Raw genomic sequence first — 18,104 nt, 5'->3', positions numbered from 1 at the left:
TAACAATACTCCGTTGTCCTGCGTACAACTGAAAATGCACTCAATCTCTCCAGAATAGGGTGCAAGTCCTTGAGTGACATGAACTGTCTTAAAATTGATTTCCTTAAACTTAAATATCATAGAAAAACAAGAAGGAAATATTCATATCATCATAGTCCTCATTTCTGTAACTGGTTATGTGGTCATAGTTCACATTTATCACTACCTTCTTCCACTACCCATTCCATGTTCCCTTTACCCTCAGCAAGCATTTCAGCTGGCCATGGTTCACTGTCTAGTGGGGTGACCCAGACCTTCATTCCTGAAGTTTTTTGGCCATTTGTAGTCCTGCCTGGATTGGATTGTTGCAGTTTTCCACTGACTTTAATCACAGGGCATGGTAGTACTGAGAGATGCCCTAGGGGATATCCTATATGCCAGGAAATCTCTTCTTTATCTCCATTATGTAGTTGCAGTGCTACTTCCCCTTGATAGTCAGGATCAATCACCCCAGCCAGCACAGTAATCCCCTTCCTTACCTGTAGATTCAGAGGCACTAGAAGCCCAAAGTGGCCAGGTAGCAGTCTTAACTTCCAGTTCAATAGAATTATTGTGTTTCCTAGTGGAAGCACTTCTCCTTTTGGAACTAAGACCAGCAGAACTGTAGACCAGCAGAGGTTAAGCTTTCAGGGACAGGAAGCAACAACTGTCCTAGTGGATCACTAGGAGTGATAGTGAGTGGTGCCACTCCTGTTTCCACCCCTTGATTCCTGGACCCATGAATCCTGGCTATGGGAGAACAGCACCATAGAGTGGATGCTGATTCAGGGCATACACAGCCTCCTGGAGAACACTGCTCCAGCCCTGCAAGGTACTGCCACCTAGCTGGTGCCGTAATTGAGTCTTCAACAAGACATTCCACCGTTCTATCAACCCAGCTGCCTTTGGATGACAGGGAACATGGTACGACCAGAGAATTCCATGTGCATGTGCCCATTCCCTCACTTCATTTGCTGTGAAGTGGGTTCCTTGGTCAGAAGCAATGCTGTGAGCAATACCATGATGGTCGATAAGGCATTCCATAAATCCACAGATGGTAGTTTTGGCAGAAGCATTGTGTGCAGGGAAGGCAAACCCCTATCCAGAGTATGTCTATTCCAGTGGGAACAAATTGCTGCCCCTTTCATGAAGGAAGTGATCCAATGTAATCAACCTGCCACCAGGTAGCAGGCTGATCATCTTGGGGAATGGTGCTATATTGGGGATTGAGTGTGGGTCTCTGCTGCTGGCAGACTGGGCACTCAGCAGTGGCTGTGGCCAAGTTGGCCCTAGTGAGTGGAAGTCCATGTTGCTGAGCCCATGCATAACCTCCATCCCTACCACCATGACCACTTTCTTCATGAGCCCGTTGGGCAATGACAGGAGTGGCTGGGGAAAGAGGCTGGTTGGTATCCACCAAATGGGTCATCTTATCCACTTGATTATTAAAATCTTCTTCTGCTGAAGTCACCCTCTGGTGAGCATTCACATGGGACACAAATGTTTTCATGTTTTTTCCCCACTCAGAAACGTCTATCCACATACCTCTTCCCCAGACTTCCTTGTCACCAATTTTCCAATCATGTTCCTTCCAAGTCTCTGACCATCCAGCCAAAACCTTAGTAACAGCCCATGAATCAGTATACAAATGTACCTCTGGCCAGTTCTTTCCAAGCAAAGTAAACAACCAGGTGCATTGCTCGAAGTTCTACCCACTGGGAGGATTTCCCCTCACCTCCTGTCCTTCAGAGACATCCCAGAAAGGGGCTGCAGTGCTGCAGCTCTCCACTTTCAGGTGGTGCCTGCATACTATGCAGAACCATCAGTAAACCAGGCCCGAGTTTTCTCGTCCTCAGTCAACTGATTGTAAAGAACTCCCCAAGATGCCATAGCTGTGGGCTGGGAAAGAGAAGGTAAGGTGGAAGGAGTGGGGGCCATGGGCATTTGGGCCACTTCCTCAGGTAACTTACTTGTGCCTTCAGAACCTGCTTGAGCTCTGTCTCGTATATACCATTTCCATTTTATGATGGAGTGCTGTTGTGCACCCCAACTTTATGGCTTGGTGGGTCAGAAAACACCCAGTTCATGACAGGTAACTCAGGTCTCATGGTAACTTGGTGGCCCATGGTTAAGCGTTCTGTCTCTAAGGCCCAACAGCAGGCCAAAGCTGTTTCTCAAATAGAGAGCAGTTATCTGCAGAGGATGGTAAGTCTTCACTCCAAAATCCTAAGGGCCTGCATTGTAATCCTCCTATAGGAGAATGCCAAAGGCTCCAAACAGCATCTCTATTTGCCACTGACACTTCCAGGACCACTGGATCAGCTTGATCATATGGTCCAAGTGGCAGAGCAGCTCGCTCAGCAGCCTGGACCTGTCACAGAACCTCATCTTGTTCCAGTCCCCACTAAAAACTAGAAGCTTTTCTGGTCACTCAGTAAATGGGCCAGAGTAGTACACCCAAATGAGGACTATTTTGCCTTCAAAATCCAGAGGCCAACTAAGTGTTGTGTCTTTTTTTGGTCATAGGAGGGGCCAAATGCAACAGCTTATCCTTCACCTTAGAAGGGTATCTCAACATGCCCCATACCATGGGACACCCAGAAATTTTACTGAGGTGGAAGGCCCCTGTAATATTGTTGGATTTATCTACTTTCCTCTGACATGCCAATACCTTACGAACAAATCTAAAGTAGTTGCTACTTTTTGCTCATTAGGTCCAATCAACATGATATCATCAATATAATGGACCAGAGTGATGTTTTGTGGGAGAGAGAAACAATCAAGATCCCTGTGGACAATATTATAACACAGGGCTGAAGAGTTGATAATATCCCTGAGGTAGCACTGCCAGTGTATACTGCTGGCCTCATCAGCTGAATGCAAACTGTTTCTGGTGGCCCTTACTAACAGCTATTGAGAAAAAAGCCTTTGCCAGATCAACAGCTGCATACCAGGTACCAGGGGATGTACTGATTTGCTCAAGCAATGATATCACACCTGGAACAGCAGCTGCAAATGGAGTCACCACCTGGTTAAGCTTACGATAATCCACTGTCATCCTCCAAGACCCACCTGTTTTCTGCACAGGCCAAATAGAATTGAATGGGGATGTGGTGGGAATCACCACCTCTGCATCCTTCAAGTCCTTTAGAGTGGTATTAATCTCTGCAATCCCTCCAGGAATCCACTATTGCTTCTGGTTTACTATTTTGCTAAGCAGGGGCAGTTCTAGCAGCTTCCATTTGGCCTTTTCCACCATTAAATGCTCTCACTCCATGAGTCAGGGAACAAATGTGAGGATTCTGCTAGTTGCTGAGTATGTTTATTCCAATTATGCATTCCGGAACTGGGGAAATAACCACAGAATGGGTCCAGGAACCCACTGGACCCACTGTGAGTTGGACCTGAGCTAAAATTCCATCGATCACCTGACCTCCATAAGCCCCAACTCTGACTGGTGGACCAGTCAGAATTAATGTCACTTCTGAACCAGTGTCTAATAATTCCCAAAATATTTGATCATTTCCTTTTCCCCAATGCACAGTTACCCTGGTAAAAGGCTGTAGGTCCCCCTGGGGAAGGCTGGGAGGAAAATTAACAGTATAAATTTTTGGCAGTGTAACAGGGGCCTTCCCCAAGGGTACCCAGCCTTCCCCTCATTCAAGGGCCTCTGGATCTGTAAACTGTCTCAAGTCTGGGAATTGATTAAGGGGCCATGACTCTCTGTTTTTGTAATTCAAGGTAGATTTTTGTTCACTTGACCTAGAATTCTTCTGCTTATACAGCTCAAACAAGAATTAAGTAGACTGCCCATCTATTTTACTGCTAGGTACTCCATCTCCATGATCTACTAGCCAGCACCATAAGTCTCTGTGAGTCAGATTATTCTGACTCCTGCCTTAGGTCTGCTTTTCATATGCTAGCCACACCCACCTTGTCTTTGATGATTAACTGCTGCCATGTGGCTTCTGCCAACTCAGGATCCAATTTTCCCCATTGTGTTTAAGGATTCCAGCTCAGTGACAACAGTTCCCATAGTAATATCTGACCTACAGAGAATGACAACCACATAACTCTTCGGGGATGATGCAGCTAGTCTCACAAATTTATTCCTCATGGTCCTGGTAAAAGGTGTGCCCTCTGAACATTCCAGGGGTGTGTGAGCAGGTATTCCATGATAAATCCACTCTAACACTCCAATTTCTTTAAGCCTTTGAATCCCCTCCTCTACATTATACCAGGGCAGTTCTGGCATTTCAGCCTCAGGTAATGTTGGCTACCTTTTGATCCATGTTTCAGCCAACCACTCAAACTGTTAACACCCTTTCTAACCCCTTGAGTTACAACATTGAATGCAGAATCTCTGCTTAGTGAGCCCATATCAGTAAATTCAGCCTGATCCAACTTTATATTCCTTTCACCATTATCTCACACCCTGAATATCCATTCCCATACATATTCCCCTATTTCTACCTCTTTAAATTGGAAAACTCATACAGTTCTTTTGGAGTATAGCGTACTTCCTCATTGGGTCACACTTTGTACCTCACCCTTTGGGGCCTGTTGGGACTTTGGTCTAGTTATGATCTTGAAGCAAAGTCTGGTGGTGGGGGTGGGTCATGAAAAGAATCAGAAGTATCCCTCAAGTCATTTACTTCAGGACATTCTGTTGCAGTTCCATCTTGTGAAACAGAATTAAGCTCTCCATACAGAGGAGTGAGGGTTGCTTTCTCATGGGAGGTGATTACAGGTTTAACAAGCACTGAAGTGCTAATCTCTTTAGGTAGAGGTTGGATGGCAGGCTCCTCAGGGCTGACTGGACATCTGGAAGCTGCTACCTCAAAGCAGGCTTGAGGTTGGGTAGCTGTCTTCTCATGGCAGACTGGAGGTGGGGGGGCTGTTTCCTCAGGACAGACCACTACAGGTATATCTAACAAAGACTCAGCAGAACCCAAGGTTCCAATATCCTCATGCCATATCCATATGTCCCCATCCCAAGTTTCAGGATTCCATTCTTTTCCAATCAATGCCTTTACTGTAACAGTAGACACTCTGTGAGGTTGAGACTTTAGTTTATGTTGTAAATCTGCTACTCGCACAATGAGACTCTGGGTCTGGTTTTCAGAAGTCTCAAGTCTGTGGCCACAGGAAATAAGGTTTTCTTTCAGGGCACACATAGAAACCTTCACATCTGTCATACAGTACTTAAGTTTCAAAACTGAAACCTTTAGCTTGTCCCCCTCTCTTACAACTTAATCCAGAGTATCTAAGCGCAACCAGCCAACATCATTATACCTCTTAATTCTGCAAAACTCTGTTAAGGTGTCAAAAACACTGTCACCAGAGCCTTGCCTCAACTGATTGGATTAAATCTAGCTGACTGAATTCTCATTGTGGAAGACATACCCTTTGTTGATGTAATCAGTCACAGCTGCAGCCAACTGACTGATGATTTAATAAACCAGTCTTCTGGTTTATCAACCAGTCACAAATGTCCTTGCTGTAATGGTAAGGCCAGTGCTTGCTTTACTAGTAATCTGGACACCATCACCTAGCTAAGTTGACACATGAACCTAAGCATCACAATCATACAGAGGTATTAGAACAGGAGACTGTACCTGATCCAAGGGTAGCTAATATATAGATTAGCAGATAGATGATCTGTAACCTGGTAGAAAAAGATAAGCTGGTTCAGAGTCTCTCTCTTGGGAATTTGACTTTAGAGAAGGTTCAAAAATGTGAAAGTTATTAGATAACTTTTTTTTTAGGTCTCAGACTACTTTGAGACTGTTGAAATCTCTCCCCCAAATAATCACACATATACAAACATACATTCTTAGTGTGTTTAAGGTATTCCTAAAGCATCAATGGACCCAAGGCTAAGAACGTCTGACTCAGAGAAAGGCCAGAAGGGACCACCATGATATTAACACAGAACTTAAATGGAATAAGAAAACATACGTAAGGAAGAGAGGCTGGTAATAATGAGAAAATAGAGGAAACACAGACAAAAGAAACAAGTAATGAGAGAGAGAGACGGGGGGCAGAGAGAGAGAGAGAGAGAGAGAGAGAGGGAGAGTTTGATCCCTAGAGCTATCATTGGTTCAAATCCCAGTACCAGTATATCATTACAACAAATCTCCTTTTTCCTGAGGTAATCTCAGTGAATCTCTGCTTCTTACAACCAGATAAGTCAAACCAAATTTGAATTGCAGCATAAAAGTTTATAAAGTACATCTTAAGTTCTACTTCCTTTCCAGGTAAAAGAAAGAAGGCAGATCAATGACTTTTCTGTGGATGATCATTTAATTTATCATTCAAACCAGGTCACTTCTAATGGTGAAAATTGGAGCTATGAAAAAAATGATACAGGCAGGCACATGAATAAATGGTCAACCTAATAAATGAAGGAAGGGTGGAAGGAAAGGGAGAAAGGGAGAAAGGGAGAAAGGAAGAAAGGAAGAAAGGAAGAAAGGATCTGTATATGCTGACTCATGATCCCGCAAGAAGCTCTTCTCTGTAAAGGGTTGCTGAGGAGAGTCAGGGAAACCATTTTATGACCAGGCTTAGCTGAGGGTCATCCAGCTCAGTTTAAAGACAATTAGAGTATGGTGAAAGGATCTGAGTTTGGGAGTTAGAAAGATCTGAAAAAATTATGTGGACAAGTGGTGTAAGTTTTGAGCCTCACTTTCCTCATTTGTACCTTTGGGATAAAAATAACTACCTCACAGGGTGAGGTGAAAATTCAATACATGGTAGGCACACAACTCTCTTACCATGGTCATTTTAAAAAACATTTTAGTTCTAGATAACTGCAGGTTCACATGCAATTGTAAGAAATAACACAGAGATCCTGTAAACCCTTCAACTCAATTTCCCCAATTGTAACAATAGTAAATGGAACTGGCATTGATAAAAACCTACTTTATTCAAATTTCACCAGTTTTACAGGCATTTATTTGCATGAGTATTTAGTTCCACGCAGTTTTATCAAATGTGCAGATTCATATGGCCAGTATCACAGTTTCACTTTCCTATTCTTCATACTATCCTTCTATAGCCATAGCCACCTTCCTCTCTTTGGCAACCACCATTCTGTTTTCCGTCTCTAAAATTTTATTATTTCAAGAATGTTATATGAATACACTTAAACAGCATACAATCTTTCCAAATTGGCTTTTTGTCACTTAGCATCCAAAATTTCCGCATGAATTAAAAGTTCATTCCTTTTATTGCTGAGTATTCCATGGTGTGATGTATGATAGTTTGTTTAACCACTCATCTGTTGAAGGACATCTGGGCTGTTTCCATATTTTGCTTATTATGAAAAAAGCTGCCATGAACATCATTGTGTACATTGATTTTTGTGTGAATATAAGTTTTCATTTCTCTAGGATAAATGCCCAAGAGTTCAATTGCTGGGCTGTGTGGTAAGCACATGTTTAATTTGAAAGAAACTGCTGTACTCTTTTCCAGAGTGGCAGTATCACTTTACATTTCTACCAGCAATTTAAGAGTGATTCAGTTTCTCTGCATTCTTGCAAATGTTTGGTGTTCTCCACATTTTTTATTTAGCTGTTCTGAAAGGTATGCAGTAATAGCTCATGGTAAATCAACAAGTTTTAAATTCATATACTATATTTATTTTTTCTACTTTCCCTGCATCTTTTAAGAACATATAAGAAACAAAAAATAGTGATTTTTATTTTTTAGTTCTTTTTTTTTCATGTTTTTTTTGGGGGGGTGGGGTGGGGTGGGAGAGATGAGATAAAATTTTGATGTCCAAGAGCAGAAATAAAAGGGTCATTAATATTTAAACTGAGTAAATAATATTTAAGTATTATACTACTACATATTACAACAATACCCAATATTATTTAAGTATTACATTATTATGATGGAATACCTCTACATTAAAAAAAAAACCAATATGTTCTTTATAGGTATATTAAACATGTTTTCAATTCAGGCTCTACTAATTTGGAATTTATTACCGATTTCTGGCAAGGACCAAAGTTAACTTTTATAAAACTCTTAGAATTGTGTTATTTACACTGTTAGGAACAGATGTTAGCAACATAAATACTCTGATTAATTCAAGAGTTAATTGCTCTCTTTGGCTTAGTTCTATATAATGATCTTTTTGAGGAAGTAGAGTGGGAAGTTTTCAGTAAACAGTTAACTCAGCAAGCCTGGGTTGCCCAAACCCTGGGCATCTCAAAGATCTTCAGGACTGTCCTTGACCAGCCTCTGGAAGATGACCTCTGAGTCCCTGGAATGTTCTGCCTGATAAAGTGTCTTAGTATACCGGAGGCAGTAGGCCACACCAAATATTTTATGGAAACTATGTGATTTATGATAAATGTCTGTTTTTATATGCCTCAGGTTTTGGGACATGCTGTGTAAATCTGACTTCTTTAGTGGGGTGGGGAGCAGGAGGGTTAGGGACTATATAACTAAGATCAGTCATATGGATGCTCCATGCCTACATGACTGACCCCTTATAAAAACTCTGAATACCAAGACTCAGAAGATAAGCTTCCCAGGTTGGCAACACTTGGCATGAGTTGTCACACAAAGTTTCCGGGAGAAACAAGTGTTGTCCATGACCCCATTGGAAGAGGACAACTGGAAGCTTACATCTTGTTTCTCCTGGACTCTACCCTATGCATCTTTTCCCTTTGCTGATTTTAATTTGTTTCCTTTCACTGTAATAAACCATTACTGGGGGTCTAACAGTTTTTCTATATTCTAAGAGTTCTTCTAGTGAATCATTGAAACTGGTGGTTGTTTTGGGGACCAATGATCCAGAGAGAAAGATTCTGAGTCAAGGGAAGTTCCAATTATTAAAACATGGCACTATGCTTAACACTTTAAACATAATCTTATGTAAACTTCACAACAGAACTATGAAGTAGGTATTACTATGTCCAATTTTCAGGTGGGTAAACTGGGGATTAGTGAAGTAAATTGACTTCAGGAAACTCACACAGCTAAATAAGAAGATTGCCAGGATCCAAGTCCAGATCCTCTGATTCTAAGTCTTAAGAATTTTCTTAGTTATCTTTATACCCCCTACCATATATAAGACAGTGTAAAACATTCAGTAAACATTTGTTAACAAAATACATTGTGAAAAAAAGGGAATAAGGAGTACAAAGGGAAATTAAATGCAACAGTACAAAGAAATATTCCATAGACAGTTGCTATGGAAAAACCTACTAGTACAGCTTAGGACTTTGGTTTGGGAGACATGGAAGGGAAAAATGAGGAGTGAGGGTAAAAGAGAGTTTGTAAGGGTAGAGGGGAAGACTTTGAGAGTAATATAGGTTATATGGTATATATGGAGGTAGCTAAACAAATGGAGACCAGGATAGATGACATACAGTTCATATGAGCTGGAAATTTTGAAATTGAGATTTTGTAGTCAATGGAGTGATTACTTCGGGGGAAAAAAGAAAAAGGACACTTCTGCAATTAAAAAAAAGTTTTCTAACTTAAATTTATCCTTTTCATCTTTTGTTTGATTTGATCTTCCTTTACATTTTAATGTCAGCTAAATAGATGCTTAGTCCTAAAAAAGAAACAAAGTTTACTTCTTTAGGGAATAAATTACTTCAGTAGTAGGTAAGCCTTTTTCCTTAAGGGAAGCAGATAAAATGCTGAATTTCTCCAGTGCAGGAGAAGAGTGACTCTAAGATGTGAATTAGTATTTATTCAGAGAAATAAAGACTTGAGACAAAAGATCCCTTAGTTATTAAAGTTGTATTAACAGTTATTATACTAACTTGAAAATATAATTCTATGTTCTTCATATATAATTTCTATAGCTTAATACATATTATAATCTTAACAGTTACTATGCTCTGTTTTAATTATTATTTTTCTGTCACTTGAGCATCCCCTTCATAAGACAATTATTTTTTAGAAAATTTTAGAGGCATTAAAATACAATTACCTGTTTTTCTTTATTAACTCCAGACATGAAAAGTTGTTTGTATTTGTCCTTAAAAGCAAAGTTTAGAGCTTGTGTTGGAAAATACCGGATAACATTAGCCAAATTGCCACGCCAGTAACTGAAGAAACCTATAAAAGAAAGTATACTAAATATAAACCAATATTGCATTATTACTAAATAATCCCCATGGTTTTAACAAATTTAGCTATTTGAACTATTTAAAACTTATACCTTTTCTTATTAGAAAAATAAACTTTTTAAAAATGTCTATGTCTCCACTGAAGGAAAAAAAGCAGCATTGGCTCCATTTCAATTTTGTTATGAAATAAAAGCCTTGAATATCTAAAATCCAATGGAAAGCATTACCATTTGAATTTAGGGCTATTTACTTGTAGAAAAACAGAGCTCAATAGAACTAGTCAGAGAACCTTTAGCCTCATTCCTAAATTACTATGGTAGTAAGGCCGTTAGCAGTGAACAAGCCTGAAAGAACAAATACATCTTACTTACTGGTTTATACATCTACTCACGAGAATAAGAAAGGGGTAAAAAAAAATCAAAAATATCCTTATTTTTATATTCTGGAACCATTACGAATGGGGGCTGGAATTTAGCCAGAAAAGGGATCCGTTTACAATTCAAGGCAATCTCTAGAGTCCTAAGGGAGAAACTAGAGGGAATTTTTGAGACCAATAATCTATCTACTTTAAAGGCCTGACCAAACCAAGTGCCTTCTAGACTCTCTGTAAACACTCTTATAATTCAGAGCTGTCCTAGAATAAGGTAGGCTAGTTCAGCACCACCCTTGGTTATTCTCACTAGACTGCAAATCAAGTGGTGTGACCCTGCTACTCTGAATAGGATACCTCTAGCCCTAATTTGGAGAATACCAATCAGTCTTCTAAAGATTAAGATTCAGGTGAAAATAATCTCAGTTGACTCAGCGAGTGCTGAGAAACTGACAACAGTTAGATAAATACCGGGAGTGAAGGATATTTACTTGTTAAATAAGCAAATATACATTGTAGAGAAAAACAAAACAGAATTTTGATAAATCCTAAGCTGAATGTAAAGCAACTGCACAAAGATAACTAAAATCATAATTTAATAACCCAGAAATAATCTCAATATTCCAGCTGATGTAGTCTTTACTAGGGTATTTAATGTGTGATGTAATAGCTACCACTTACTGAACATTTACTATTTGCCAGGTACTGGCAAAAGTTATACATATACATGTATATTTCATTTAATCATCACATTATGTTTATGATAAGTTCTCTTACTGTCCCAATTTTAAACATGTGTAAACTGACACTTCAGAAGTTTAAAAACTTGTCTAAAGACATGTTTAATAAACAGCCACATCAGGATTTAGAACCAGCATTCTTTCTGACTCCAAAGCTTTTTTTTTTCCCCCATGCAAATGCAATTTTGCTAAAAGGAACACATTCTTCAGTCAATTCTAGCAAACTCCTTTAGTCACAAATCTGGCACTGTATCATGATCATATATTAATTACCAAATATCTTTTTTATCAAAATCTTTCATTTATATTTAATACGTAATTCAAAGTTACAAACCTTTGTACTCTCTTATATATGACATTCATTTTGTGAAATACTGATTCAATACTATAATCATAATTACAGAATTATAACAACTCACAGTCTAAAACCCACATGTCATATACTCAGCCAAATATATCAGCCATTTCCAAGTGGCCATTAATATTTAGGACTTATGTGTGTAAAATGGGAACCCCAGTAACTGATTTATAGAAAAAAAAAAAAAAGAAAAACCTACAGTACTCATCAAAACAACTGCAATGTCACAATAAAAATCTAGAGACAAAGTAAATTCCTAGAAGTTTAACAGGAAAACTGGCAATCTTACTGGGTTATGTCCAAAAAAAAAATAAAATCTCACACACACAAAATATTTTTGCAAATAATTTCACAGAATTCATGGACTTCCCAAAGCTATGGATCCCAGGTTAAAAACCTATTTGCTAACCACTTTTTTCCATACATCATAGTAAAATTTTATTCTTATTCCCTTCTTTGCCTCTCACTGCTGGACCATGCTGCTAGAAACTCCAATCTCCGTGCTAAAGCTCAAAGAGGAAGATCTCCAGCGAGGAACTCTGGATGCACTTTCTCATTATTACTCAGAGTCAGGTTTCAGGATTTTATTCAACTATACTTCAGGTACACAATACACTATAGTTATCCATCTATACTTCAGGTAGTTTCCCACAGACAGATTGCAAAAATCTGCTCTATATGTAATGTAAGTTTATCCCAAATAAACCCACTTACAAATGAACACAAGATGTTTGCAACTTTAGGAATGCATTGATAATGATTAAATAGTTAAAATTTTAAGCACTAACTATGCAATAGAAACCATGTTGAATATTTCATATACTTCATCTCGTTTAATCTTTACAACTACCATATCAGGTAGGGACTATTATTAAACCCATTATAAAACTGGGGAAATTGAGGCTGAGAGGTTACATAAAAACTACTGAAAGTCACAAAGCAAGGGAAACGCTGGACTTTGTTTTCAGGTCTATCTGATTCCATATACAGTTGTTAAATTTCTACTCCTTGTGTATAAAAATCCATTCTGGATAAAAATAGTAGTATTTTTTGGTTAGAATAACAAGGGAAAAACAGAAGTGATATTGTAGGGGTGTTTTGACTTTCTAGTCAAACAGAATAAACAGACAGTTTCTTAATACATATCACATAATTGGTCAACAAAAACAGTGCTTGACATCTTTCTCTACTAAAAGAATACATAAAGTTTCTGACTTAATTGCTAAGAAAAAATAATCTCTCCAAAATTTAACAAGAGTGAGAAAAACATCCTCTTAATTCTGAAAAAAATAAGAATTAGAATAGAAATGATGGGAAAATGGGAAAAAAGATACCGGATCATTTACTAGCCACAAATGGGATGCTAGGCACATTTGGATATATATATTCCAGACCAGTGGCTCCAGTATGTTTTGAGAGTATACGCAACAGTAAAAATATGTACGTCTGACTCTCAAATATGTATATATTTTTAAATTTTTAAAATAAATTACATATATTTGCAACCATACTGCCATATTACACTCATTTGTAAAACATATCCCAACTAGAAATTAAAGGATGAGATAAAGATCCTTCATTTAACAACCTTGTATTGGTCACCTACCACACACCAAACACTATTCTACCCACTGGAGATAGCACTAGGAACAAAGTTCATGATCTTATGGCGCTTACATTTTGAGGGGGGTGTGGACAGGGAGACAATGAACAAATAAATGTCATTGTCCATGTTTCGAGGATTTAATTAAAACTTGATAATAGAATCCATAAATCCATTTAATTGGGCAAACAAACTATAATGTTATTTAATAATTAAGGAAGGGTCCCTCTCATCCCCTCTACACTGTGTAACTCCCACTCTTTTCTCAGGATATCTGTGTCCTGTGATATGTAACTGCCATAAAGCCCAAGCACAGGTGCCAAGCTGATTCGTACATTAAATATCAATAAAGCTTATTTTCCCTTTTTATTTAGGTAACAATAAATATCAATAATGCCTAATGTTTTCTTTCCACACTCCAAAGTACTGTCTTCAAGGTGAACCCTAGGATATAAAAAACTTCACTGTTCTAGCCTTCAGAAAAACAGGCTTGGAAAAGTTCAGATTAAAGATGAACTCATGGCCAGAGTTCCTAAAAGAGAAAATAGTACTGGTTGGCTCTTAAAAATCAAAATGAAAATGACCTTAATGAGGAAGAAAAGTTTCATAAAAGAAACCCTTAAGGTAAAGGGAGTATGACGGTTTGGATTTATTATGTCCCCTCAAAAGCCATGTGGGGGCAGATTTTTTAGTCTTTTAATTAGGGTGGAACCTTTCAATTGAGTATTTCCATGAAGATGTGACTCACCCAACTGTGAGTGATACTTTTGATTAGATTATTTCCATGGAGGTGTGTCCTGCCCATTCAGGGTGGGTCTTAATTAGGTCACTGGAGTTTTTAAGAGAGAAGCTAAGAGCTGACAGACACCCGGATGCTTGCTGATGCTTAGAGATGCTTGGAAATGCAGACAGACGGATGTTTGGAGATGCTAACCTAAGAGACGAAGCCCAGAGTTTGCTACGGAGAAGCTATGAAAGGACAACCAGATGCTTAGAGAGAAATAATGGAATCAGAAGCTGAAAGCAATGCAACCCAGGAGCAAAGGACCAGCAGATGCCAGCCATGTGCCTTCCCAGCTAACAGAGGTGTTCCAGATGCCATCCGCCATTCTTCAGTGAAGGCATCCTCTTGTTGATGCCTTAGTTTGGACAATTTTACGGCCTTAGGACTGTAAATTTATAACCAAATAAACCCCCTTTATAAAAGCCAATCCATTACTGGCATTTTGTATAACGGCAGCATTAGCAAACCAGAACAGGGACCTCGAGGATAACATTTTTAAAGGGTTATGTTCACAATATATTAAATAAAACAATTGTTTTAATTAAAAACATTTATATATATATATTTTCCTCAGTGGAAAAACAGGATTTGTTTTAGTAGTAATTTTTCTTTTTTGCTTCTGTACATTTTCTAATTTTCTATACTAAACACTTCATTATATTTTTGTATAATATTAAAAATACATGTACAAAGCTGGAAGGTCATAAATTTTTAAGAGTAAATCTTTAAGACTAGTATTAGGCTATATACAGAATGAGACAAGGAAAGCTTACAAAAAATATCAAGGACAGTCAGACATTGAAAGGTATGTTCAGAGTAGGAATGAAAGTATCTATACTCAGAGTGGAGAGAAAGCAGAGACAGATACGACAGTATGAAAGCATTTAGTTGTGCCTTCTGAGTTCATGTTGCAGACTCATTCCATGTTACCTAAAGAATGGAAAAGTTGTTAGTAAAATTAGAGAAATCATGAAAAATAAGAGAAACCTCAGAATACTTGAGGTGGGTAAATGTCTTAACTTTCAAAAGGCGAAAGACAACAAATTCCAGAAAATATAATTCCAGAGTTTGCCTAGTTAAGTTCCAAAATTACCTAGCACGGGGATTCTTAACCATGTCATGCTCATGTCCTTTCTATATAAAAAGTATTTTACAATGTTTCCTTTACTATCCAGAAATAAAATTCAAAGACAATTATCTCTTCACAAATTTAAAAAAGTGAATATAATGCCCTCACTGATATATAAAAGGAATAAAGGAATTTATAATAAAATATATGCTTTAATAAGTAAAAAGGGGGGGCATGACTATATCATAAGACATAATAGTCAGATGTTTGCCTCTATTTACAATGATCAGTTGTAATTAAGTTGCACTTCACTGACTTTTTGAAAAAGGGCTTAATAAACATATTTGTACATAAATATTTGCAATAGCTGTGAATGCAATAGCTACAAGTACAGATAACCTAGGTGGAGACCACAAATACCACAAGCAAACTTTTGGACATGAGTTTTTGAAATGATGAAAAACATTTAGTAAATTTCTAAACACAACAAAGTATAGTCTTCCCTCTACTTAATGGTAGCTGCATTACTGGAATCAGTGTATACTAAAACTATGCCCCTAATAATTTGTGTTTATAAGTAAATCAGTTAGGTTGCAGGCTCAGATAATCATAAACAAGTTTTACTGCTACCTGAATATACAGCGGTAGGTCTGGAAGTAATTCAGGTTGCAGAACAGTCCTCATCGCACAAGACAGGCCTATGCATAGTGGGTTATTTAGTAATCCTCCCCTTTTTCTTCATATCATTGCAATTTAAGATGGCATTCTTCTATCTTTGTGGTAAACAAAAATTCTCTCACATTATTTCTAAAAACGCCCCTAGAGGGCAATGTTATCAATGTTGAGAAGTACTGATCCCTTAGCAAAGGCTATATCATAGTGCATTCATAACAGCACCTTATGCATAAAAACAGGAAACATCTTAAAAGTTATGCCTGTGTTACTAAAAAAGTAAAAAATGAAAAAAAGGTTGTGCTTGTGATCATCTTATCTTGGAAGATAAGGAAAGCAGGGATCAGAATACTATTTACAATGATCTCAACTTCCAAGAGCCTTTTTGAATATGTTAAGTTTAAATATTGCAAAAAAACCAAACCAAAACAAAACAAAAAAAACAAACCCACATTTATTTCATAAAATAAATTAGCACTGGTCAGCACAAACTGACCAGAAAAAAAGTATTTTGATTCTTATGTTTAACTTTACCTGACAAAATATTTAAAGCAGAAGAGCTAATAATAAAAAGGCCCCTACTTTAAAGAAGGTTGTAGAAGTAAAGCAAGGAAGAGAGGTTCCTGCTTTCCATAAAAACCTTGGGGGAAATAGGAAATGTGCTCTAATAAAGTGAATGGGGGTTGGTTGAAGTGCACCACTCACTATGAAACTGAGCTCACTTCTCACATTGGCTTTCTAAATTCAGTTTAGATAGTGCCTTAAGATTCTACTCCTGACCCCAAATACTCCATCCAGAAGGTCAGGAAGAGTTGTAATTGTATCTTCAGGGAGAGAATGCTTGTTTTATGGGAGAGTAACCTGCCCTAGGCCTAGGAGTGGAAAGGATGACACTGGAGTTATACATACTCAGAATACCCAATAAATAGGACTTTTCAAAGTTTGCATAGAGTTTTCAACTGAATCCAACTACACTGTGGATTTCTGATATACTTATCTTCCTAGCTAACTTAGAAGCCATTTGGTACAGGAGGGCATTTAATGATTCACAAATACTTTCATTATTTATGCCTTCAAATCATTTAAACATTAATAGAAAAAATTCCACCATGAACATAATAAAATTTTAAATAAAGACAGGATCAGTAACAGAGCAGTTCCAAGCCATATTGGAGCCTGACGCAAAAGGAAAAATTCTGCCTTTATTCAAAGTTTTGACATTTTTGTTCATCATGGATTTTTGCATTTTGACTTTTAAAAATACTGCATATAAATATTATTTATCCAGATTACTAAGTTTTCTGTTGTTCCCTTAAAATTCTGTTCAGAGGTGAGGGCCTCACTTGCCTTATCCTAAGGTCAAAACCTGGTCTTTAGCAGTTCTCAAGAGTGAGTACAACCTCTTCTCATTTGATCGATATTAGAATACTGGGAGGCTCTAACGCTTCCGTTTTTGTACTTACCTTAAACATACTATTTCAACAGGTATTTAACTTAAAGCACTTTTAAAAATACAACAGCCTGCCTAAAGGAATCTCCCTCAATCCTGGGAGGTCAACCACTTTTCTTCTAAGCCACGCACAAGTGCACCAAGACGTAAGTCCTGCTGCAGCGGAGTAATTTAGAGAAAGTGGTCTCCCATGCTCCAGGACTGGTCGTATGTAGGCCTTTTGGTCCTGGGAAAGCAGAGCCTCTTAGATTGGTTAAGAAACTGAATTCTCGAACGTGAGGAAACAAACTCATCACTGACAGACATGGCCTTGGCTCCCACAATGGCCCCTTCTCCCGGCCCATCCTCCTCTGGGAAGCTGACGAGGGGCAGGGAAAGGTTGGCGCAGTGACCCAACTCTCCTTACGCACCCTGCTCTCGGGGGATCCGCACCAGGCAGTCCACCATGCCTTTGTACTGTGCTTCGGGGCTTATTTGCTTGGACGATGCCTGCACCTGTAGCAGCAGCTTCACCCGCTCTATGGGTGCCACCGCAGTCTTGGATATGGCTGCTGCGACCCCGCCCGCCATTAGGTCCTTTGCGAAGGACATGGGTTCAAACAGCTTTTCCGCCACCTTCTTCTCCGGCTTCTTCTTCGCAGCTGGCATGGTTGGGCAACAGAGATAAAAACCGTCCAAACGAGCGCAGGAGGAACAGCCAAGGGAAAGAGGAAAAAGCTACAGCGACGTATAGGCGGGAATGCCACGCTCAGGACTCTGGGAATCCAGCGCACAAGCGCAGAAGCAGGGGATCAGGAAGCTGCGCAGGCGCCTCCAACGGCCTCCTGCCACCTGACCTCCAGCACGTGACTTCTGGCGCGTGATTTCCTGGCGCGCGCATGCGTTTTCTCGTTTCCTAGCGGAGGCTCCGGGCGTCTTTTACACAGCATTATCGGTTCTGTAC

The 18,104-nt window shown here is 38.8% G+C and overlaps 1 protein-coding gene across 1 annotated transcript in view; it reads right to left on the bottom strand.

Annotated features, from left to right (window-relative positions):
- SLC25A31 (solute carrier family 25 member 31) overlaps positions 1 to 17,809 on the bottom strand; it is a 36,382-nt gene extending 18,573 nt beyond the window's left edge. The window contains exons 1-2 of the mRNA XM_037831476.1: positions 17,572 to 17,809; positions 9,977 to 10,104 (exon numbers count right to left, since the gene is read on the bottom strand). Coding sequence (XP_037687404.1) covers positions 9,977 to 10,104; positions 17,572 to 17,809 — 366 coding nt within the window. The remainder of the gene's footprint in view (positions 1 to 9,976; positions 10,105 to 17,571) is intronic.
- Between the last annotated feature and the right edge of the window lie 295 nt (positions 17,810 to 18,104).

Source organism: Choloepus didactylus, chromosome 3 (genome assembly GCF_015220235.1).
Source record: "Choloepus didactylus isolate mChoDid1 chromosome 3, mChoDid1.pri, whole genome shotgun sequence".
In the NCBI taxonomy this organism is placed as follows: Eukaryota; Metazoa; Chordata; class Mammalia; order Pilosa; family Megalonychidae; genus Choloepus; species Choloepus didactylus.
This window is presented reverse-complemented; position numbering and strand designations above follow the sequence as displayed.